Raw genomic sequence first — 21,317 nt, forward strand, 5'->3', positions numbered from 1 at the left:
AAAACAAAAATGCAGATGATCAGCTAAATTTGAGTTTCAGAGAAATAAGTTTTTAGAATATTTATGTAATAATGCATGGAACACATGCTAAAAAAAAACCATTTCTTGTTTATCTAAAAATCAGATTTAACTGAATGTCTTACATTTTACCAAGCAATCTTCCCAGGTGGGGATGATGCTGAAAAAAGTGTTCTTTCCCTCCTCATTTAGCCTTTTGGTCACCCCCTGGCACCCCCTATTGGCATAGCCTGCCATAAAGCCAACTGGTAAGGCTGGAAAGTGGTTTGCAGACCAAGGAGCAACAATTATCCAGTAACTGGCAGAGCCCACCCTTTTGGATGTTCAGCATCAGTGCACACCCATTCTACACATTGATACTTCCAGATGACAATATAAACAATTCTAACAAAATGCCTAATAAAATGCAACTATCTTTCCAACTGGTGCAGACATTCTTACCTTCTCCCTGACATGGGGAGAGGCAGTCTCCCCAGTTCTTTCGTTTACCAGCTAAAGAATGTCGCTCATCATCTGTTTCAACAAGAATGAAATCTCTGGCCCCTGTAGTCACCAACCTTCGACACACCCTGAAAGGAGTTCAGGGCAGCGACAGGGATGGGGTCCTCTGTACCCTGGGAGAAACAGGCAGAACAGGCCTTCAGATAGTTAGATATTTTCAGGAGAAGATTTTATGAACCCAGTTTCTTGCATCTTGTCATATCTGCAAAAGCATAAAGTCATTAGTGGAGACATCTGCTTCTCGTGACCAGGAATAACCTTCTGGTGACTAGCAGCAGCCTTCCTGCCAAAATGTGTACTTGACTGCAGTGCCCTCTTCCCTAAAATCACATGTATACTGACCTCCCCCTCATCACTGCTGAGTAGTTCCCAGAACTATTTGAAAGGCTGTCTCCCAGGCTAAGGTCCTCATTTTGCCCCCAAATAAGCATTAACTCTCAACTCTGACAGTGTGCACTTTTTTTTCAATCCACATATTTATATCTGGGAGATAGTCACACTACCCAAATCTGGGCAAGATTAACTACTCTTCCAACTCAGTCACATTTGAAAACTCTGTTATCCAGAGGCTGAATTGTTGAATTAACCTTCAACAAAACTTATAAGAGGAAGAAAAAGGGAGAGTAAATTAGTTAATATGAACCATTACATCACATGATAATCAAGGAAGGAACTTTGCATGGTTACTACATCCCTCGTTTCTATCACCAGTCGTGCAGCCATGGTTGGTGTTTATTTATTTCTTCCCGTGCCATGTTTGCTTATTCTCAGACAAGACCTCGGCTTGCCAGTGTCCCTTAGTAAGATGACCCAGACCTTCATTTCTGAAGGATCTGCGCCCTCAGCATCTCTGCCTCTCTTTCATTGCAACAATATTTGTTACTATCTGTTCTGGAGCACTGGAGTGCTATGACACACCCCTGCGTGCAGAGTATTATGCGAAAGAGAGTTGCTGGACACCCTGCATGCCTACAGGCTTGACTCTGTGAGGGCGAGGGAAAGCTGCTTGTTCCATCACAGGTTCTAGGTACGGAGAACTCTGCCAAGGGTCTTGGCGGTGGGGCCCGGGGGCCAGACGGTCATCTCAGTCCACTCTGTTGCAGGCACAGCCTCTGTGGCCGTGGCAGGGATCCTGGCTGCTCTGCGGATCACCAAGAACAAGCTCTCCAATCACGTGTTTGTTTTCCAAGGTGCTGGTGAGGTGAGTCCCCCCGAGGGCTCTCTACAGTCACTCCAGAAGGAGAATAAGAATACGGGGAGGAGAAACAAGGGGATGCCTTCTGGGCTCCAGAGGAGAGGAAACAGCCCAGAAGCATGGTGATCATTGCACCCGCCTGGGCCCCACCATTTGGGTATCTCGAGGCGGGGCCTTAACAAGGCCTCCTGGGAGGAGTGGGGGAAGAAGGGAGGATCTTGCCGAAGTGTCTGATAAATCCTGAGTAGCTCTGGCCTTTTGTCTGAACACCACCTCGCAGGCAGCCATGGGCATTGCCCACCTCCTTGTCATGGCCCTAGAGAAAGAAGGTGTACCCACAGCAGAGGCCACAAGGAAGATCTGGATGGTGGACTCCAAGGGCCTCATTGTCAAGGTACTGTCAGTCTGGAGACCTGCAGGTTTCCTGAGACCTGCAACTCTCGGAAGGGGACTGGAGGAGATCTTCCAGGGGGCAAACTGCTCAGACAGAATAGAGAGCAGGACAGCAGTGTCCTGATCTCCACAGCAAATGACTCATCCCGCAGGAGCCTTAACACTCTTGTCCAAAAGCTTTGAATGTGCGTGTGAGTGTGTCTGCCTCCTGCTCCCAGCCTCACCTCCCTGCTTCCTGTCTTGCACTCACCTCCAGCCGTATTAAACCACAGTTGTCCCAAAGTGACATGCTCCCTTTCCTCCCCATCTTTGCATATGTTGTTCCTCTGCCCGGAATGAGTGCCCATCTCCCTTGCCACATGCCCGCTCAGCCCCATCTGTCACCTCCTTCAAGCAGTGTTCCTTGAGCATCGAGGTCTTAGTTAGTTTCCTAGAGGAAACTGCTGTCTGCCCTTCGTGTATTGATATTACACTTGTCACGTTATGGGGCTGGCACCCCTCTGCTGGTCTCCCTCCCCGTGAGGCTATAAGTCTTGATATCCGTGTCCAGCATGTGATAAGAACATAATTGATATCTGAGGCACTGGTGAAGGACTGAGTAAGGGAGACAGTCCAGCTTCTGACTGCAGTGTGCTGAGGGCCCAGCTGGATGGCCTCCTTCCTTAGGATTTCACTCGGAGCTCCATGTTTTAATTCCCCAAATTCCACTAACATAGAATGTGTCCATGAGAGATTTTTTTTTTTTTAAGACAGAGATGGGAACAAGAGGGTCTCAGCCAAGAATAGTGGAGTCCCCCACAAGCAGCAACAGACCCTCTCAGGGCAGACTTCCACTGGAGGGGACCGGGACCTGGACCCCGCCTCCTGCCCCAGAGCCTTCCAGAGCGTGGTCCAGGCGTGGGTGCAGGCTGCCACGCTTGCCTCTTGCCCACCTTTCATTATCACTTTGCTCAACTGAGCTCACCCCTCCTCCACGGTCTGTCAGAGCTGCCATTCTCACTCCGGTTCTCATGGGACCAGTTGACCCAGGGGAGTCATCCTTGACCAGCCTGTGACCCACTGCCTCCTATGTGAAGACATGGAAGGGATCTAACACAATGTGAAGTAAGTCAGACAGAGGAAGACAAATAGCACATATCACTCCTGTGTGAAATCTAATTTTTTAATATGACACACATAAAAAATGAACTTATTTGTAAAACAGAAACAGATTCACAGATTTGGAAAACAAATTTACCATCACCAAAGGGGAAATATGGGAGGGAAGGAAATATGGGAGGGAAGGAAAAATTAGGAGCGTGGGATTAACATGCAAACACTACCATGTATAAAATAGATAACCAACAAGGACCTACTGTGTAGCACAAGGAACTCCACTCAATATTCTGTAATAACCTATATGGGAAATGAACCTGAGAAAGAATGAATATATGCATATGTATGACTGAATCACTGTGCTGTATATCTGAAACTAACACAGCACTGCAAATAAACTAGACTCCAGTAAAATTTGTAAAGGAAGAAGTGGAAAGAATCTCGAGCTCACTGGGAACAGCCAGCCATTGCAAGCCAGTTCTGGATCCCAGCTTATTCTAATTTATAGGGAGGTTAATGAAAGAGAAAGTGTTAGTCGCTCAGTCATGTCCCACTCTTTGCGACCCCATGGTCTGTAGCCCACCAGGCTCCTCTGTCCATGGGATTCTCCAGGCAAGAATACTGGAGTGGGTTGCCATGCCCTCCTCCAGGGGATCTTCCTCAGTCAAGGATCAAACCCGGGTCTCCTGCACTGCAGGCAGATTCTTTACCATCTGAGCCACCAGGGAGGCACTGGAGAGGTTAATTTCAGTTTCAGTTCCGTCACTCCATCGTGTGTCTGACTCCTTGCTACCCCGTGGGGAGGTTAATGGCTCTTATCAAATACACCCCGATGCTGGGTGCCTTGGGCCCCCATCCCTCACTGGGCCTGTGTGTTGTATGTCTCGGGGTCAAGAGTCTCAGTTAGACTCAGGCGTTTCCTCCGAGCCTTTCTGTCCTGACCTAGGAAGCCACGACCCAAGCAGCTCAAAGAAAGGCTTTATTGGATTCTCCATATGTGGTTTCGATTAAAGAAACACACACACACACAACATTCACGTTTCAAATCCTTAGCTTCCACCTCAGGTTCCAATCTAGAGGACGGGCCTCAACACTTCTGACAGCTCAGCCCAAAGCACAGGGCTCTGCAGGAAAGGTTCTGAGAGTCTCCGGAACATCCCCACCCTACCCGGTGGTTCTCATCGCCACAGCTGCATCGTGCTTTTCCTTTCCCTGCAGGGGAGGAGCCACCTGAACCATGAAAAGGAGATGTTTGCCCAGGACCACCCCGAAGTGAACTCCCTGGAGGAGGTGGTGAGGCTGGTGAAGCCCACAGCCATCATAGGTAGGAGGAGGGGGCGGCCCAATGCTCAGCCCAGCTAATTCTCTTGACTTGCAGGTGAAGACTGAGGCTCAACCAGGGGGCTTCAGCAACCCGTGGAGACGCAGCTCTTTCCCCTCACGTCCAATTCAGTGCTTTTATTGAGTTATTGAGTTTTATTGAGGTATTGCTGCATGTGAACCATAGAACGGAGGCACCACGCTGGGCTTCATGATGCAGAATTACTCCATAGAGTGGAAAAACGTAGGCTGGTCTCTCTGACCAAGATGAAATGAGCTCCTTGGAGGGGACCCTGGCATCACCCCTCTCCTGGGGGGAGCAGCCCACTCTAAAGGGCAGTGGCCAGGAATGCCTTCACAGGTGTATCTTCACTGGCCAGGGGCCTGGGACAGACCAGTAGTCCCTTAGGACTTAATGGGGGTCTCAGCCAGCTCAAGCAGGAAGACCCTTTTCTCTCATCCTCTGTTGTCCCCATGGCCGATGACACCCCCCAAGACTCCTGAGCCTTCTGCGCTGTATCTAGTCGCCTGCCAGCACCACCAGGAGAGGAATGGGGTGTTTATAAAGTGTAGGCATCCCCACTACCCCCCTTCTCCCCGTAGGTGTTGCTGCGATCGCAGGAGCCTTCACGGAGCAGATCCTGAGGGACATGGCCTCCTTCCACGAACACCCTATCATCTTTGCCCTGAGCAACCCCACCAGCAAGGCCGAGTGCACGGCTGAGAAGTGCTACCGGGTCACCGAGGTCAGCGGGGAGTGCTTCCTGCCCCAGGCTGAGAGGACTCAGTGACTATGAGTCACCCTATGAGTAGGGTGGGGAGAAAAATGGAGCTGGCCCCCAAACCCAGGTCTGGCTCCAAAGCCCCGGCTCTTACCATTATGCCTTGGTGCCCAGGGCCCCCTCACATAGAGCTTTGACCAGAACTCGAGGCACTGGTAGACTCTGCACACCTGGCTTGGCTCTCTGGGGAGGTGGCAAGTTAGAAAGGCACACCTTCCCCTTCCGGTGATTTTGTGGCCACCGGGGAGCCCGGTGGGAGCTCGGCTTTCCGGTCAGATGAACAGGCCTGCTTTCAGCACCCGCAGCAGAACGCCGAGCACTCGGGAGAAGCCGGAGAAGGGGTCAACGTTCGGGAGAACAGACTAGGCCACCATCACTCCCGCAACCCGTCTCCAAGCTCCGCCTCTGGTTCTCTTCCTCCCCCAGGGCCGAGGGATCTTTGCCAGCGGAAGTCCTTTTCCAAGCGTGACTCTGGAGGATGGCAGGACCTTCTTTCCAGGGCAGGGCAACAACGCCTACGTGTTCCCCGGCGTGGCCCTGGGAGTCATTGCCGGCGGGATCCGGCACATCCCGGATGAGATCTTCCTCCTGACGGCAGAGGTATCCGTGTTCCCTGCTCCTGCGCGCTCCTGGGAGGGCCTACCCTGGTCCCTGAAGACGCCTTGTCTTGTTTCTGCTGCTCCCTGCCCCCTAAGTCCTTCAGTGGTTCTCCAAAGGGCTCCAATGTCAAGCTTCTCAAGATCACCTTGAGGCTTGAATGTCTCTGAAAACACACACAGGGTTTCTAAGGGGCGCAAAGCTGGGTAAGAAAGAGTCAGTGGGAGGGGGTGTTGGCAGGAGGCCCTGGCACTGAGGGGACATACCTGGTGGGGCTCCCTGCCTCCCGGCAGTACTCGTGTGCCTGCCAAGAACAGAAATGTCACCAAAGCCACCTCAAACAGTGGGCTCATGAACCATGACAAGCAATCGATTCTTCCGACCATGGGTGCTGGCCACGTTACTGGTAACCTGGAGCAAAATAAGCCCCACCAGGGCAGCCTTCTATAAGGAAGGTTGCAGGCTGGGTTGGCCTGCTCTGAGTACCCCTATCTTGAGCACAGATGTGGGTGTACACCTGCCCCAGGTACCTTACTAGAAAAGCTCCCAGAAGGGCTTTTTACTGGACACAGTGAAAACAATGAAACAATTCACTGAGAATGACAGCGCACATTCAAAATAATGGTTTTTAATAACAGCTACAGTGGCTGACATTTATCAGTCGCTTACTAAATACCAGGCACTTCACATTTATCTTCACTCTGCGGAACCACGGCAATAGAAATGTTTCTGTTGGAAAGTTAAGCTAATCCGAACTATGTTGTTGTCATCATTCAGTCGTGTCCGACTCTTTGCGACCCTGTGGCCTGCAGCACACCAGGCTCCTCTGTCCTCCACTATCTCCCAGAGTGTGCTCAAACTCATGTCCATTGAGTTGGTGATGCCATCCAACCATCTCATCCTCTGCCACCCCTTTCTCCTTTTGCCTTCAACCTTTCCCAGCATCAGGGTCTTTTCCAACGAGTCAGCTCTACACATCAGATAGCCAAAGTATTAGAGCTTTAGCTTCAGCATCAGCCCTTACAGTGAATATTCAGGTTGATTTCCTTTAGGATTGACTGGTTTGATCTCCTTACAGTCCAAAGGACTCTGAAAACTATAAACAGATATCAAATACATTCATCCCCAGTGAGCTCCAAAGGCTCAGCTGTGATCTCTGGCCTGTGTCTGCGTTCCCCTCTCACCAGGGCACTGGCGAGAGCCCTAAACCAGCATGACACAGAACGGCTTCCACACAGCCATACCCAGCCCTGCTCCTATGAGCCCCCCAAGAAACTAACTGCTTCACGCACCAAGTTCCTTCTTCCTATGTCTCCTGGAGGCCCGTCAGCCTTGCGCAAGCCTCGTGCACACTAGCTCTGGTTTTGTGCTGTGGTTCTCTGTCCCTCTTATCTAAGTATCTTGTGTTTATATTTCTTCTGGTTGCTCTGATTGGTGGTGGTGGTGCTTTGGTGATCATGGGCAGAACTGCCTGAAACTCCCACTGGATAGGAAGAGTCACTTTCTGCTTGGAGTTGGCCTGCAAGCAGTTTCCCTGTTGTGCAGAAACACGGTTGCCAGAGCCTTCCTCTACAACCCCTAGAGACATCTGCCCAACCCCCACCTCGTGCTGTGGGACAGTTCTGCTCCATAGTTTCCGGAATAGTGTCCATGAATTAAGCAGGAACCCCTCCTCAATCTACTTCTCAGTTACTTGCTATGAGCACAAGGCCCCTGCCTCCCTGGAGCTGACAGTCTGGTCTTCAAAGTCATGGCAGGTTACATTTCTGAAAAGGGTGCTTTTAAATTAAGATAACTTCAGTTGCATCTGATTTCTCTATATAAAAAGTAATATGTATTTTAGGAGATTTACATGCACTGTCTCATGTCATCTTGACAGCCGGGTAAAATACAGCGATCATCCCTGTGTTCTAGACAAGGAAACAGGCACCGAGAGTTTAAGTTGCTTGCCCCGGGTCACCTGGCTTGTGAGCAGTGTGCCAGGAGGGCCCCAGGCAATTTGCCTTGAAGCTGCATCAGAGCATGGGCAATGCCCAGCGTCTTAGAAGCAACCACATCTACTGCGATCTAACTCGTCACTGCAGGAGCTTTCTAGCTGCAGATCTGTCCCTGGGAATCCTGCTTCCCCTGATCAATCCATCCTTGACAGCTCCACAAAGAGGATCCTTCGAAGCCAGGAACAGGCCCTCTTGTCTCCTAAACTTCAGACTTTTATATGGCTCATTGGTGCTCCCAGGAAAGTCCAAACCCCTTCATGCGGTTCATCCCAGGCCCTCCTTCCCTCCCCCTGCCATCGGCCTATCCATCCTTTCCACAGTCATGCTCTCTCTCCTCTCCAAGAATTTTCCTGTGCTATTCCTTTCTCCTATCTTCAAGGAACTCATACTTGGCCTTTCAGGTCTTAGCTTCTGTCTTTTCTTCTGGACGCCTTTTTTTTATTAAGAGTGAGTTTGCGCCTGGCTCTTCTCTCTGAACAGGGTCTTACCCTTCTCTCTCTGCTGCCTGCCTCTACCTCAGCTGCTCCATCTTCCTCTCCCATGTCACCAGCCTTGCCTCATTTTCTTTCTTTCTTTCTTTTTTTTTTTTTTGCCTCACCACGAGGCATGTAGGATCTTGGTTCCTCGACCAGGGACTGAACTTGCATCCACCTATGTCTCCCACACTGGAGGGCTTCCCTGGTGGCTCAGTGGGAAAGAATCTACCTGCCAACACAGGAGACTCAGGTTCAATCCCTGGGTTGGGAAGATCCCCTGGAGGAGGAGATGGCAAACCACTGCAGTATTCTTGCCTGGAGAAGTCCATGAACAAGGAGCCTGGCAGACTATAGTCCATGGAGTCCCAAACGAGTCAGACATGACTTAGCGACTAAACAACAAAACCCCCTGTACTAGAAGCATGGGGTCTCAACCACTGGACCACCAGCGGGGCCCCTGGAGGGCTGGGCCCTGCCCTCCTCTGTGCCTGTCTGTCCCCTCTCCTTGCCATCACTCTAATCATTCATTTTCCACTGAGCCTCCAGGAAGGAAAAGACTGGCTTCTCCTCCATGCCCTTCTGCACCTAGTGCAGAGCCTGGCAAGTCACAGGGCTCTGTGAAGGCTGGGCTGAGTGAATGGAAAGGAGAAAGCCAAGCATGAAAATGTGGCCCATGTCCCTCCCGTCTGCCCAACTCTGAAGCAAGACCAGCTCCTTTCCCGGTCTGTTCTGGGACACAAGACTTCTCATGTGGCTTTTCTCCAGATTGAAACTTGACACAAGAAGGCGGGATGGGGGTGCACTCAGAGCCACATCAAAGAGGCTGTTCTGCAAGGCTGGCTGAGCACCAGGCCCCCAGCAGGAGGAAGAGGCTCGCGGGGGAGGGCTGCCCCCCAGAGAGCAACCCTGGAGCAGGGAGGGCGTCCCAGGGTGCAGGATCGGAGCATTTATGCAGGGAGCAGGTACTGCCCGTTGTGGGGTCACTCGGTGGAGAAGCAGCCAGTCCTCACCGGGGCCAGGGCTGGGATGGTGAATCAAGGAGCCCTGAATACAGAGACACAGGACGGTCATGATGGACGCCCAGGATGCTCCTAAGTGTGTGGAAGGGGCTGGAGCTTAGGAAGCGAGGGACTGAGGCGTCACAAGGCAACAGGCTAGGCCAGCCAAGGGGGTCCCGGAGTCTGCTCTGTGCACGTGTGCTTAGTTAGCCCAGTCATGTCCGACTCTTTGCGACCGCAGGGGCTGTAACCCACCAGGCTCCTCTGTCCATGGGATTCTGCAGGCAAGAATACCAGAGTGGGTCGGAATTCCCTTCTGCAGGGGATCTTCCCGACCCAGGGATCAAATCCACCTCTTTGCATCTCCTGCACTGGCAGGTGGGTTCTTTACCAGCTGCTCTGCAAGTCACTAGTTTACTCATCTTGGCCCTAGTGATTTTCCTTCAGAATTCAGAGCGCCTCATGTTGTTTTAAGCCTCAGCTAGTCTCAAAGGACATAAAGGATGTGTCCTTGTTGTAAGCCTAAGCTTTAAGCACCCTAGGGCCATGAAGTGGCAAGACAACAGCGGAAACGGCAGTGACTGGCCACCTGTGAGGGGCAAGGTGAGTCTCCAGTGTACTGGGTCAGGCTTATTCTAGAAAGGCAGAAAATCAGCTTACTCCTCTCCCTTGTCTCTCCCCAGCAAATTGCCCAAGAGGTCTCTGAACACCATCTGTCACAGGGGAGACTGTACCCGCCCCTCAGCACCATCCGAGACGTGTCTCTGAGAATCGCCATCAAAGTAAGGGGCTCCTCACCCCCGTAACACGGGTAGCGGCATTTGTCAGCTCCCTCTGACTCTAGGGGGACTGAAGGGAGGGCAGCGCTGGACATGTCCTGGCTCCCTGGCCTATACTGCCTGCTCCCCAAAGGCTGCTGACACACTCTGGCCTGGAGCTCGAGCCCCATCCCGACACCCACTCAGGGTAGTTCTGGGAAGCTCCTGCACTTCCCCTCAGACACCAGGCAGAAAGGCCATCAAAGTCCATAGTTTTGTGGACCAGAACGTGGGTGGGATTTTTTTTTTAATGAATCATAAGTGCCCATTTATACAAAAAGGTCAGCTTGCATAGCATCATGGAAAGAGCTTGGGCTGTGGAGTCCCAGCCCTGCCAGTCAGCAGCAGAGGCTCCTCAGGACAATCACTGCACCTCCCTGAGCCTCAGTTTCCTTCTTTTCCAAAGAATTCCTCTCTCCCAGAGTTTTGGGTCTTCCCTGGTGGCTCAGTGGTAAAGAACCCACCTGCCAAGCAGAAGATGTGGGTTCGATCCCTGGGTTGGGAAAACTCTTTGGGTTGGGAAAATTCTCTGGAGAAGGAGATGGCAAACCACTCCAGTATTCTTGTCTGGAGACTCCCATGGACAGAGGAGCCTGGCGGGCTACAGTCCACGGGGTTGCAGAGAATTGGACAGGACTGAGCAACTAAACACCTCCCAGAGTTTTGGAGGACATTAAAGGAGAACAGCTTGAAAAAGCTCCACTCTTGGCACCTTTCTGGCCAGAGTAGATGCTCATGCTTTCTCTTTCTCTCAGGATGGCTGGGCCACGGGGTGATCAAGTTCTTGGAATAGTCTAAGTATAAATGTCACCCAACAGACGATGCAGAGATGATGGGTATTCAGAGAACCAGAACATAGCACCCTAAAGACTGACCTGACACTGATAATTGTTGCATCTGGATGACAAATACACGAGGGTTTATTATACCGTTATTTCTATTAATACATATTTTACATTTTCTGTAAGTTTTAAGAGTAATTTCAGAAAATGCATTGCACGACAGACAGCACGCACTCCCCAAGAGTTGTCCTGTGTGGGTTCCAGAATCAGACTGTGGGGCTTGTTGTCCTCAAGCCCAACTGTCCAGCTGATAGTCCAGCTCCACCCTGTCCAGTTCCTTTCAGGGATATTTAGCTTCATACTCTTGTGAAGCCAAAGCTAATACCCAAAGAACATTGTCCAAGCTGTTCTCCCAATTCAAGCCACGTTTAGGAGAGACAAAGTATCAGGCACTGAACACTTTTGCCTGCTACCTAGCCTTATCTTCACACCATGCCAGAGGAAGCTGTCATTACCCCCACTTCACAGATGTGAGGACTGAGGCTCAGCCAGGATGGCATCACTAGAAAGGACCCACAGGCAGTTGGAAGCAGAAGCAGACTTTAGCCTGAAGCCTCTTGACCCAGACTATGTTTATCCCACTGTGTCAGAGCTCCCTTATGAGGCAGAAAGCTCTAGCTCCTTCCCCTCCAGTGGCTTCAGGGGCCACTGCCGCGGGTGTATCCCCTTCCACAAGCTCCCAAGCGAGGGTCTTCAGGCAGGCTCCTCCTTAGAGCCAGTTCCTCAGTCACACATATTTTTCCCTAGGTCCTCGACTTCGCGTACAAACACAACCTGGCCTCCTACTACCCAGAGCCCGAGGACAAGGAGGCTTTTGTAAGGTCCCTGGTCTATACTCCAGAATATGACTCCTTTACGCTGGACAGCTACACTTGGCCTGAGGAAGCCATGAATATTCAGACCATCTGATGCAACCTCAAAGGCTGGGATAGGGCTGGATGAAGCCCAGGGTAACACTGACAATATAAATGGGTTCAAAAATGGCCATCCTTGTCATTGTGTTTTTCCTTTGAACTTTCTGGTGTGAGGGGAGAGGCCCAGGCATAAGATGAGTAAGAGCTTTGTCCCTGAAGGAGGCCTTGGGTTCACTTTCCTGTAACCCTCCTCAGGCTTCCTTCCCAAGAATGTCTTCATCTGCCAATTGCCAATTTTTGGCTAGACCTTGTGGAAATCTAGAATCTGCCTTGACAAGGTCTGGGGTCTAGTAGAGGAGATGAGATATGGGCAACAAGGCATTTTGCCATCAGGGAGAAAGTGGTTAAGCCCCTGAAAGAACTGCAGATAAAAGTCGTGTGCTCAGAGAAGGGAGAGGATCCTTCCTATGAGGGCATAAGAGAAGGCTTCATGGCGACCCACCCACCAGGGAGTTCAGTCTCTGCTGGACAAATACACACCCTCCAAGACTCAGAGGGCGTGAGGGCTGAGTGTCTGGCTCAAAGCAAGTCACAAGTCAGAAATGGTCACTGCCCTATGGGCTGCTGAGTGTGGGCATGCCTTTGTGGTTATTACCAAAAGGAAAACCAGAGAAATGTGGGTGGGGACGGGCAGCAAACCAAGGCAGGAGAGAGGCTGTGAGGGGAAGGGCACCATGGGGAGCGTGAGGGAAGACTTGATTTCATGTTCCTGACTCAGGGATGAACTCTCCAGGCCTTCACACTCTCAAGTAATTCAGCAAACTGGAACAGCTTTCATACAGAAGGCTGTCAGTCTGCGTGTCTCTTATACCAGGTTTGGTCGTAGCCTTCACCTCCCTGGTGTCCAGCAGAGCCCTGGGGAGGGTTGGGGGGGGGGGAACGAGCTTGTGGCCCCCACAATGGAAGACCCTGCTAAACATCTACCAGCATGGCAGCATCCAGCCTCCACTTTCATTGAGTGACACCGGAAAGAACAGTCAATGCCCAGAGACCTACCACTGTCTGCCCTCCTGCTGCCGGCTCAGCCTGAGGGTCTCCACTACCCACCATGAGCCGGCCCTACGTGCCACCCCTCAGTGACAGGCCAGGGGGGCGCCTGGGATCCTGGAAGAGTGACTAGCAGAGACATCACATCACCCCCTGCCTAGGTCTAATTCTTCCAACACCTCCTTCCTGGGTGCTGGTGCTCAGCCAAGAATACCCTGAGAAAACATCCCTGTTCTGTAATCTGTGGCCTCATACTGAGAAGCTCCCATGATCAGAAGAGGGGCTGAAGAGTGAAGCTGGAGTCTGAACACCAGGGAGCCTTTCACCTATCTTTTCTACATCCTGTCCCACAACTTCCTCTGTATCCCAACTGCACCTTCTTTATGCTCAATGTGACAGAAAAGAAAAACAGTAGAGAAAATCAGTGAAACCAAAACAGGTTGACAAGATCAACTAAAATGACCAACCTTAGCTATACTGATGGAAACAAAAAGAAGATAATTACATTTCCTGTGTTCCAAGTACAGGGATCATCTTGCTGGCACTGAACACATGCGCTTTCAGGCCTGTGCCCTTACACATGCTTGGTCTCTGCCTGCAAAGTCCTTCCCTCTGCTTCTCTGCCCTTTGTTACATTTCAGTTCAACCAGCTTTCTGCCTGGAGACATCATTCATCATTGGAGGGCAAATAAACATTTGACTCCAGAAAGTCTTCTTGCTAAGTCACTTCAGTCATGTCCGACTCTGTGCGACCCCATAGACGGCAGCCCACCAGGCTCCACGTCCCTGGGATTCTCCAGGCAAGAACACTGGAGTGGGTTGCCATTTCCTTCTCCAATGCATGAAAGCGAAAGGTGAAAGTGAAGTCGCTCAGTCATGTCTGACTTAGCGACCCCATGGACTGCAGCCTACCAGGCTGCTCCATCCATGGGATTTTCCAGGCAAGAGTACTGGAGTGGGGTGCCATTGTCTTCTTGGATAGAGTTAATAACTAAATTAGAAATAAACAACAGTAAAAAAGAAAATGGGAAGTTTCCAACTCTTTGGAAATTAAACAGTATATTTCTAAGTAAGTCATGGTAAGAAGAAATCACAAGATAAATTATATATGTTGAATTAAATAAGGAAAAATAAAAATTAATGAGTTATAGCTAAAAATCAGAGAAGGCGATGGCACCCCACTCCAGTATGCTTGCCTGGAAAATCCCATGGACAGAGGCACCTGGTGGGCTGAAGTCCATGGGGTCGCTAAGAGTCAGACACAACTGAGCGACTTTCCTTTCACTTTTCACTTTCATACACTGGAGAAGGAAATGGCAACCTACTCCAGCGTTCTTGCCTGGAGAATCCCAGGGACGGGGGAACCTGGTGGGCTGCTGTCTATGGGGTTGCACAGAGTCGGACACAACTAAAGTGACTTAGCAACAGCAGCAGCTAAAAATAGTGCCTAGAGGGAAATTTTAGAGCTTTAAATGCCAATATGGGGTGGGGGGGGAGAAAGTCCTAAAATAATAACAAAGTTTCTCCTTAAGAAACTACAACAGGAAAAGCAAACAGAATTCAAAGCAAGCAAAGATTAGAGTAGAAATCAATAGACCTATAAAAAAATCAAAGAATTGAATTAGTAATTCAAAATCTTACCACCAAGAAAAGCCCAGGCCAAGAATTCTTCATGGGTGAATTTTATCAAATATTTAAAGTATAACTAATACCAATCCTTCACAAACTTTTTCAGAAAATGGAGACTGGAATACTTCCAAAATCATTCCATAATACTGGTACTACCCTGATGTCAAAACCAGATAAAAAGCAACACACAAAAACTGCAGACCAATATCCCTCATGAATATAGATGCAAAATTCTAAACAAAATATTAGCAAGCCAAATGTATCAATATAAAAGAATTAAATACAACAAACAAGTGGAATTTATCTCAGGAATGCAAAGTTGTTTTAACATTTAAAAACTGATCAATATAGTACATGATCTTACTAGAATGAAGGACACAAACCACCAGATCATGTCAATGGATGTGGAAAAAAGCATTTTAAAATACCCAACACCTGTTTTATGATAAAACTTTCAACAAACTAAGAATAGAAGAGAATATCCTCAACCTAATGAATAACCAACAGCTAACATCATCCTTAAAGGTGAAAGAATGAATACTTTCTCCCTAAGATCTGGAACCACTTCTGGTCAACATGGAGGGTCTAGCCAATTCAATTAAAAAAAAAAAAAAAAGTAAAGGCATTCAGATTGGGGGGAAAAAAGAATAAAACTGCTTTTATTTACAGATGGCATATTCTTGTAAGCAGAAAATGCCAAAAAACAGAACAGCACTTGCTTTGCTTTCTCCCTCCCTTCCTCATTCCCTCTCTCTCTCTCCTAACAAATGAGTTTAGGAAGCTCGTAGAAAGCAAAGTCAATGTACAAAAATCAACTATATTTCCACAGACTAGCAGTGAACACTAGCAATAAAATTAAGAAAACAGTGCATTCACAATACCATCACAAGAAAAAAATATGTAATTTAAGAGGTACAAATCTTGCACAATGAAAGCTATAAAACATTGAAGATAGAAACTAAACTTACGGGAAATTTTCCATGTACATGTTTAAGATTCAATATTATCAAGGTTGCAGTTCTCTCCAAATTATTTATAAATTCAACACTATACCTATCAAAATCCCTACAGGCTATTTTTTGTATAAATTGACACATTGATCCTAAAATTTATATGCAAATGCAAAGGACTTAGAATAGTAAAAACTTCTGAAAAAGGATGATGTACATGATCCAATTTCAGAACTTTCCATAAAGCTACCATAATCAAGACTGTGTAATCATATAGATCAATGAAACAATGTTGAGAATTCAGAAATGAGTCCTTCATTTATGATAAGTTGATTTTTCAGTTACCAAAGTAACTGAGTGGAGGAAAGGATGGTCTTTTGAAGAGATGATGCTGGGGACAATTAGATATCCACATGTAAATATATATATACACACATAGAGAAAGAGATATTTATTTCACACCATATACAAAAATTAACTCAAAATGGACCACAGATCTAAATGTAAGAGCTAAAATCTGTACAATTTCTAGAAGAAAACATAGCCAAAAAGTCTTTGTGACTGATTGAAGAGATTCTTAGATACAATTTAAAAGCATGATCCATAAAAGAGAAAATAGATAAATTGTACCTCATTAAATTTTTTAACTTCTGTACTTTGAAACAAACCATTAAGGGAAAGAAAATGACAGGTAACAGATTGGGAGATAGTATTAGCAAATTATATGTCTGATAAAGGCATTGGAGTCAGAATATATAAGGAACTTCTACAACTCAGTAAGATGACAAGACCCAACTGAAAAAAATGGGTAAAATATTTGAGTTGATATATTACAAATGGCTAACATGTACATGAAAAGATGTTTAACATTAGTTTTATTAAAATTAAAACTACAATGAGATACCACTTCCCACTCACCAGAATGGCTATAATAAAAAAAAAAAGAGAGAAACAGTCTAAGTGTTGGGGAAAATTAGAACCTCTTCTAGCAGGGCTTTGTCTCCTAAGCACTACGAAGTTGGGGGAAATTTCCCTCCATCTTTTAAAAACCTTCATTCTAACTCCCCAGCCTCTCATACTTGGTCCCAGAACTCAGCAAGTGTCCTTCAGTATAGTGGCTGTACCTGTGGATTCTGTGGCGGTACCACCCAGATCCCTCGCATGGTCTAAAACACGCATTCATGGCCAGCCGCCAACAGTATTATCAGCTGCAGGCTCACAGCGCTGCCCTGGGAGCTGCACTTGACTGAAAGATGATGCTTCATTCAAGGTTACACCCTCATCCCCAGGGACAGCCTGCATCTAATGACTGGAGTCCAAAGGTCCAAGCCCCTTGCCACAATTGTGGACATCCCTAAATGGCCATCCCAGCTTCACAGCTCCCTGGGAGATTGGCTAATGCTACTGTTGCATCTGTATGTATCACCATTCGGCTTCTGCAGCATGCTGGTTCTCTTGCTCCGTCACAGTGTTGTTGAGATGATGCTCCAGTAAGCCTCCAAGTGCAAACCTCTACCTGTTTCCTGAGAAACTTGACCTGCAACATGAAACTGCCCAAACCTCTCAATTTTCCAATCTGTTGCACCAGCCCCAAAGTGACAAGAGAAGCCTCACTGGGTTTCTTTTTCCCTCCGTAGAGACCCTGCTGCAAGAACCAAGCCTGATCCTTAGTCCATGTCCCAGCAAATATGTCCTAGTAAATGCCCCCGGCAAACAAAACGGCCACTCACCTCAGGAGAACTCCTTCCTGTTCAGAATTCCTGTTCACCTAGTCCATGCTGCTCTCACAGCTCTCATACATCTTTAAACATATGATTCTTGAAACCTACCCATATTTTTATGGATGTTGCAGAGAGGGTGTTGGGCTGCCATGACCTACTATATCCTGTCTAGAAGTGGAAGTTTCTAGACACAGATTTTCAAAATTCCAATGTTACTTTTTTCTCTAATTTAATTGTAGTCAGAAAACTTGTGTTATTCAAATGTTTTAGAATTTTGCTGAAACTATATAGGATCTTATATACAGTCAAATTTAATATTTCATATACTCTTAGAAAAATATGGATGCTCACTGTTGGATGAAATGTCCTTATGTTCATGGGATCAAACTTATTGTTTTGTTCAAATCTATATCTTTACTAATTTTTCTCTACTTGATCTGTTTCTGAAAGAAAAATAATAAAATTTCCTATCATTCTGGTAAACTTGTCCATTTTCCTTGTGGTTCTTTCCATGTTTGCTTTGTAGATTTCTGAACCATGTTATTTGATACATAGAATTTAGAATTGTTGTAACTTTCTGTTGAAGTGAACTTTTGAAATTTTAAGTAATGATTTTATCTCTAGTCATGCCTTTGCTTCTACTTTTACTAAAAATGACACAGCTATACCATCTTGCTTAGTTTGTCTCGCTCTCCTAGAATTCATTATTTAGATGTTTAAGCTTTTGTACTAGCTGATGAAAGGTAAATACTAACAAATTATTTCTCCCACAGAACTACATTTCCACACACTATGAATCTATGGTTGAACTAACCTTGATACATACCACTGTTTTATGAATTCCATAATAAAACAAAGTATCAAGTATCTATTAAGTTACAACGGTTCAAAATCATAAAATGTTAGATGTCTGATCAGTTTGGTAGTAGACACTCTCTTCTATTTTGGTTGAAAAGACAAGGAAAAAATACTACACTTAAAAATAGTTAATAACTTCCAATAGGTGTGTTGAAGAACTACAAGACATTCAAAAATTTTATAATTAAGAAATGTTTTAGCTACAAAGTATCTTTCCCTTTTTAAAGTTTACTAAATAAAAGGAACTATTCTATACATCCTGCACAAGATTAAGGCAAAATGGAATTTCTAGCACAAATTTTCCATAGCCTCTTCCCATTCTGTCTTCAGGCCCTCCCCTTCAAAACTGCATCCCAAGTGTAAACAGATTGACTCTAAAGCTTTTTTTGTCTAAAAATATTACAAACACACACGTGTTTCTGTATGATGTATATTTTACATGAACTTTCAGAGATGTGATTTTTTTTCAAACTGGAGCCTTTCACAACAGCACAAAATGAGATTTATAAAAAAACAGTAATCACCGTAAGTCCTAGTAAGAATTCAACAGAATCAATTGTCACACAAACCTGATGTACACAGGTACACGTGTCCGGTGGTAAACATAGGAGCAGATAAATAACCATAAAGGTCTTACTTGCAATATTTGAGATGACTAGAGGAATAAACCTCATATGGTTTACAGTGCTGTTCTTAATTCTTTGGGTTTTTAGTCTACATGATACTAAAAATATCCCAGTATTGTGCTGAGGAGTATTTTGGTACCTAATCTGTTTCTTATATATTATTTCTGGCATGGGAATAGTAGTAAGCTAAAGAGGCTACAATTTTGTCACGCTTGTGTCATTTCAGTATTCCTATGGGAGGCTTCATTAGACTTGTCCTTCATTACGCCTATGCTAATATATATGATAAATTAAGTCCTGTCTCAAGTTCCGTGTCCAAGGCAACAGCATGAGGCAGGCAAGTTTTATTGAATGCAACAGTTGTTTCTATGGCCACTGGAGTCTTTGAAGCGCAGCCGCATTTTAGAATGATATTTCTCCAAATATAAAAGTTGCTTGCTGTTAAAAGCTCCACGCCGCTTTTGTCTTATAAACTGGACCGCCTCTTCATTTTTCATTCCACCTTCCATTAATGCCAGGGCGACAAGCACTGGAGTTCTCCCAAGACCTGCAACACAGTGAACAGCAATGCAACAACCAGGTTCTTCCCGAAATTTAATGTTTAAAAGACGTAACCAGTCATCCACGATCTGGTTAGAGGGTGATGAACCATCATCAAAGGGCCAATCCAAAACCTGGATGCCTTCTTTCTCCACCAGAGCAGTGTCATAAGTTGCTTCACACACTCTTACTATTGTCGTAACTCCGTACTTCTTAAGGTCCTCTATGAATTTGCTTAAGGTTGCACTGGTTGGATTGTGTGTAATAAGAAATCTCATGTTCCTGTATGTGACTTCCACAGGAGCTGGGCGGTTCAGTGGAGCCATGTTAATTTAGTTTAAAAAAAAAAAATCGATACGGTTACGGGAAAAAAAAATTAAATTTCTGAAAGCAGAAATGATGTAAAGAAACTGAAGTCTACTCCAATATGCCCCACTCGAAATTCTCAATGCTTTAGATACGAAATTCGGAGTAATGAGAAAATGAAACGAACCTCCTAACACGAAGCCATCCTTCAGTTCAGTAAGACTGAGTCAATGGAAAGGAAGAGCACCGAGGTTTACCCCATCCGGGTCGGAATTCTTGTAAAAGGCTCCGATGGTTTCAAGAACACACGTCTGTGTCCAGGGTGACGCTCCTACGGGGGCTTCTGGGTGGAGCAGTGATGAATTTTTACAGTTCACTTCTCCTCATGAAGGTCGTGCTGTGCCTGGCAGTAGTCTCCGGGGACCTTCAGAAACTCCATAAATGCGTGACCAACACCACCACAGGAAGGACTTAGTTTACTCATTAAAGACTGTGGCCTAACCATACAGCCGGTCCCGCAGCACAGGCGGCGGTGGCGTCGGCTGAAGAGGAGAGAGCAATGGCGCTCGTCGCGGAGAGAACGGCGGCACGACTCCGACCTCCACCGAGCGTTCGCGTCAAGAGAGCCAATCGGCGCTCCCCGAGGCGCGCCTGCGTCACAAACCCTTCCTTTTATAGGTAGCGTGACGTACGCTCTTCCTCACCAATCGCGGAAAGGCGGGCCGAGAAATAGAGCGCGACAGTGTGGGGCCCGCCCCCCGGCAACATCACCGCGGCCGCCTGGGAGAGCGAGCCGGTTGGTGTAGGGAGACGGGCTGGACGTTAAGCCTCCTCGCTTCCCCGCCTCCCGCCGCGGAGGAAAGGGGCTGAGGAGGGACTTGGGGGCGGGAATGGACCGGGTCAAAACCTGGGAGAGGCTGAAGCAAGTCGGAGGCGAACCGAGATAGGTGGGAAAGGAAAGGTAGTGGAAGAACCCCTTAGCAGCAGTTAAGCTCTGCTGTAGCTTCCTCCGACGGCTTCATGTTTTAGCCATGACATATTGCTAGGCCCTTTTTAGATTCGGTCTGACAAACTTTGTCTTTAAAGAACTTGTCTATTTACATTATTTTTAGACATTATTTTGTTTTACATTACGTGTTGTTATTGCTGTCTCTGCATCTGTTTTTCTCATTTTGTGCTATTTTACATACTTGTGTATTTCTTATCTTTTGATTTCTTTTGGAGTAAGATTTTTCTTCCCCTAAGTTCATATTGTCTTTCCACTGTTTTGAAAATGTGTAATTGTGGTTTAAAGTTCTTAGCAGTTACTACTTTAAGTCATACAAACATACTCTTTCAGTCTTGTCCGAATCTTTGTCACCCCATGGACTGTAGCCCATCAGGCTCCTCTGTCTGATATTTCCCAGGCAAGAATACTGGAGTGGGCTGCCATTTCCTACTCCAGGGAATCTTCCAGGGTTGAAAGGCATGGAACCAGCCTCTCTGTGTCTCCTGCATTGACAGGCTGATTCTTTACCACTGTGCCACCTGGGAAGCCCAGCAGTTATTATTGAGCCCAGCTCAACACATTTTAATTAATGCTGTCAAGCAGTTTTTAAGCCCCACATATAACATTCTTTATAAAAATCAGGGTTTGTTTAAATTTGCCCAATATGTCAGCAGTTTATTTGCTCACTATTTCTTGCATCTCAACTCTTCTAAGAGTATTCTTCCTTATCTAACAGCATTTTGGGGCAGTTCCTTTAGTTCCTATT

General features: G+C 46.9%; 2 protein-coding genes across 6 annotated transcripts in view; one reads left to right on the forward strand and one right to left on the reverse strand.

Annotated features, from left to right (window-relative positions):
• The window catches only part of ME3 (malic enzyme 3), a 224,343-nt gene extending 212,326 nt beyond the window's left edge, over positions 1-12,017 (forward strand). For 2 of the 5 annotated variants that reach the window (XM_027959838.2, XM_060403863.1), the window contains 7 exons: positions 1,623-1,720; positions 1,995-2,108; positions 4,421-4,526; positions 5,126-5,268; positions 5,731-5,904; positions 10,056-10,154; positions 11,780-12,017. In XM_027959838.2, coding sequence (XP_027815639.1) covers positions 1,623-1,720; positions 1,995-2,108; positions 4,421-4,526; positions 5,126-5,268; positions 5,731-5,904; positions 10,056-10,154; positions 11,780-11,941 — 896 coding nt within the window. In that variant the 3' untranslated portion in view covers positions 11,942-12,017. Of the gene's footprint in view, positions 1-1,622; positions 1,721-1,994; positions 2,109-4,420; positions 4,527-5,125; positions 5,269-5,730; positions 5,905-8,502 lie in introns of all 5 variants that reach the window. The other 3 variants (XM_042238349.2, XM_027959839.2, XM_060403862.1) reach the window with 3 other exon arrangements.
• Positions 12,018-14,692: 2,675 nt separating this feature from the next.
• LOC101102680 (protein tyrosine phosphatase type IVA 1-like) lies at positions 14,693-19,583 on the reverse strand. The gene has a single exon (XM_042238350.2). The coding sequence runs from the start codon at positions 19,581-19,583 to the stop codon at positions 19,062-19,064; it is 522 nt and encodes a 173-aa protein (XP_042094284.1). The 3' UTR covers positions 14,693-19,061.
• Between the last annotated feature and the right edge of the window lie 1,734 nt (positions 19,584-21,317).

This window comes from Ovis aries, chromosome 21, assembly GCF_016772045.2.
Source record: "Ovis aries strain OAR_USU_Benz2616 breed Rambouillet chromosome 21, ARS-UI_Ramb_v3.0, whole genome shotgun sequence".
Classification (NCBI taxonomy): Eukaryota; Metazoa; Chordata; class Mammalia; order Artiodactyla; family Bovidae; genus Ovis; species Ovis aries.

What these genes read in the sequence shown, in the direction of transcription:
- LOC101102680 (XM_042238350.2), bottom strand. Translation starts at nt 19,583, where the DNA reads ATGGCTCCACTGAACCGCCCAGCTCCTGTGGAAGTCACATACAGGAAC.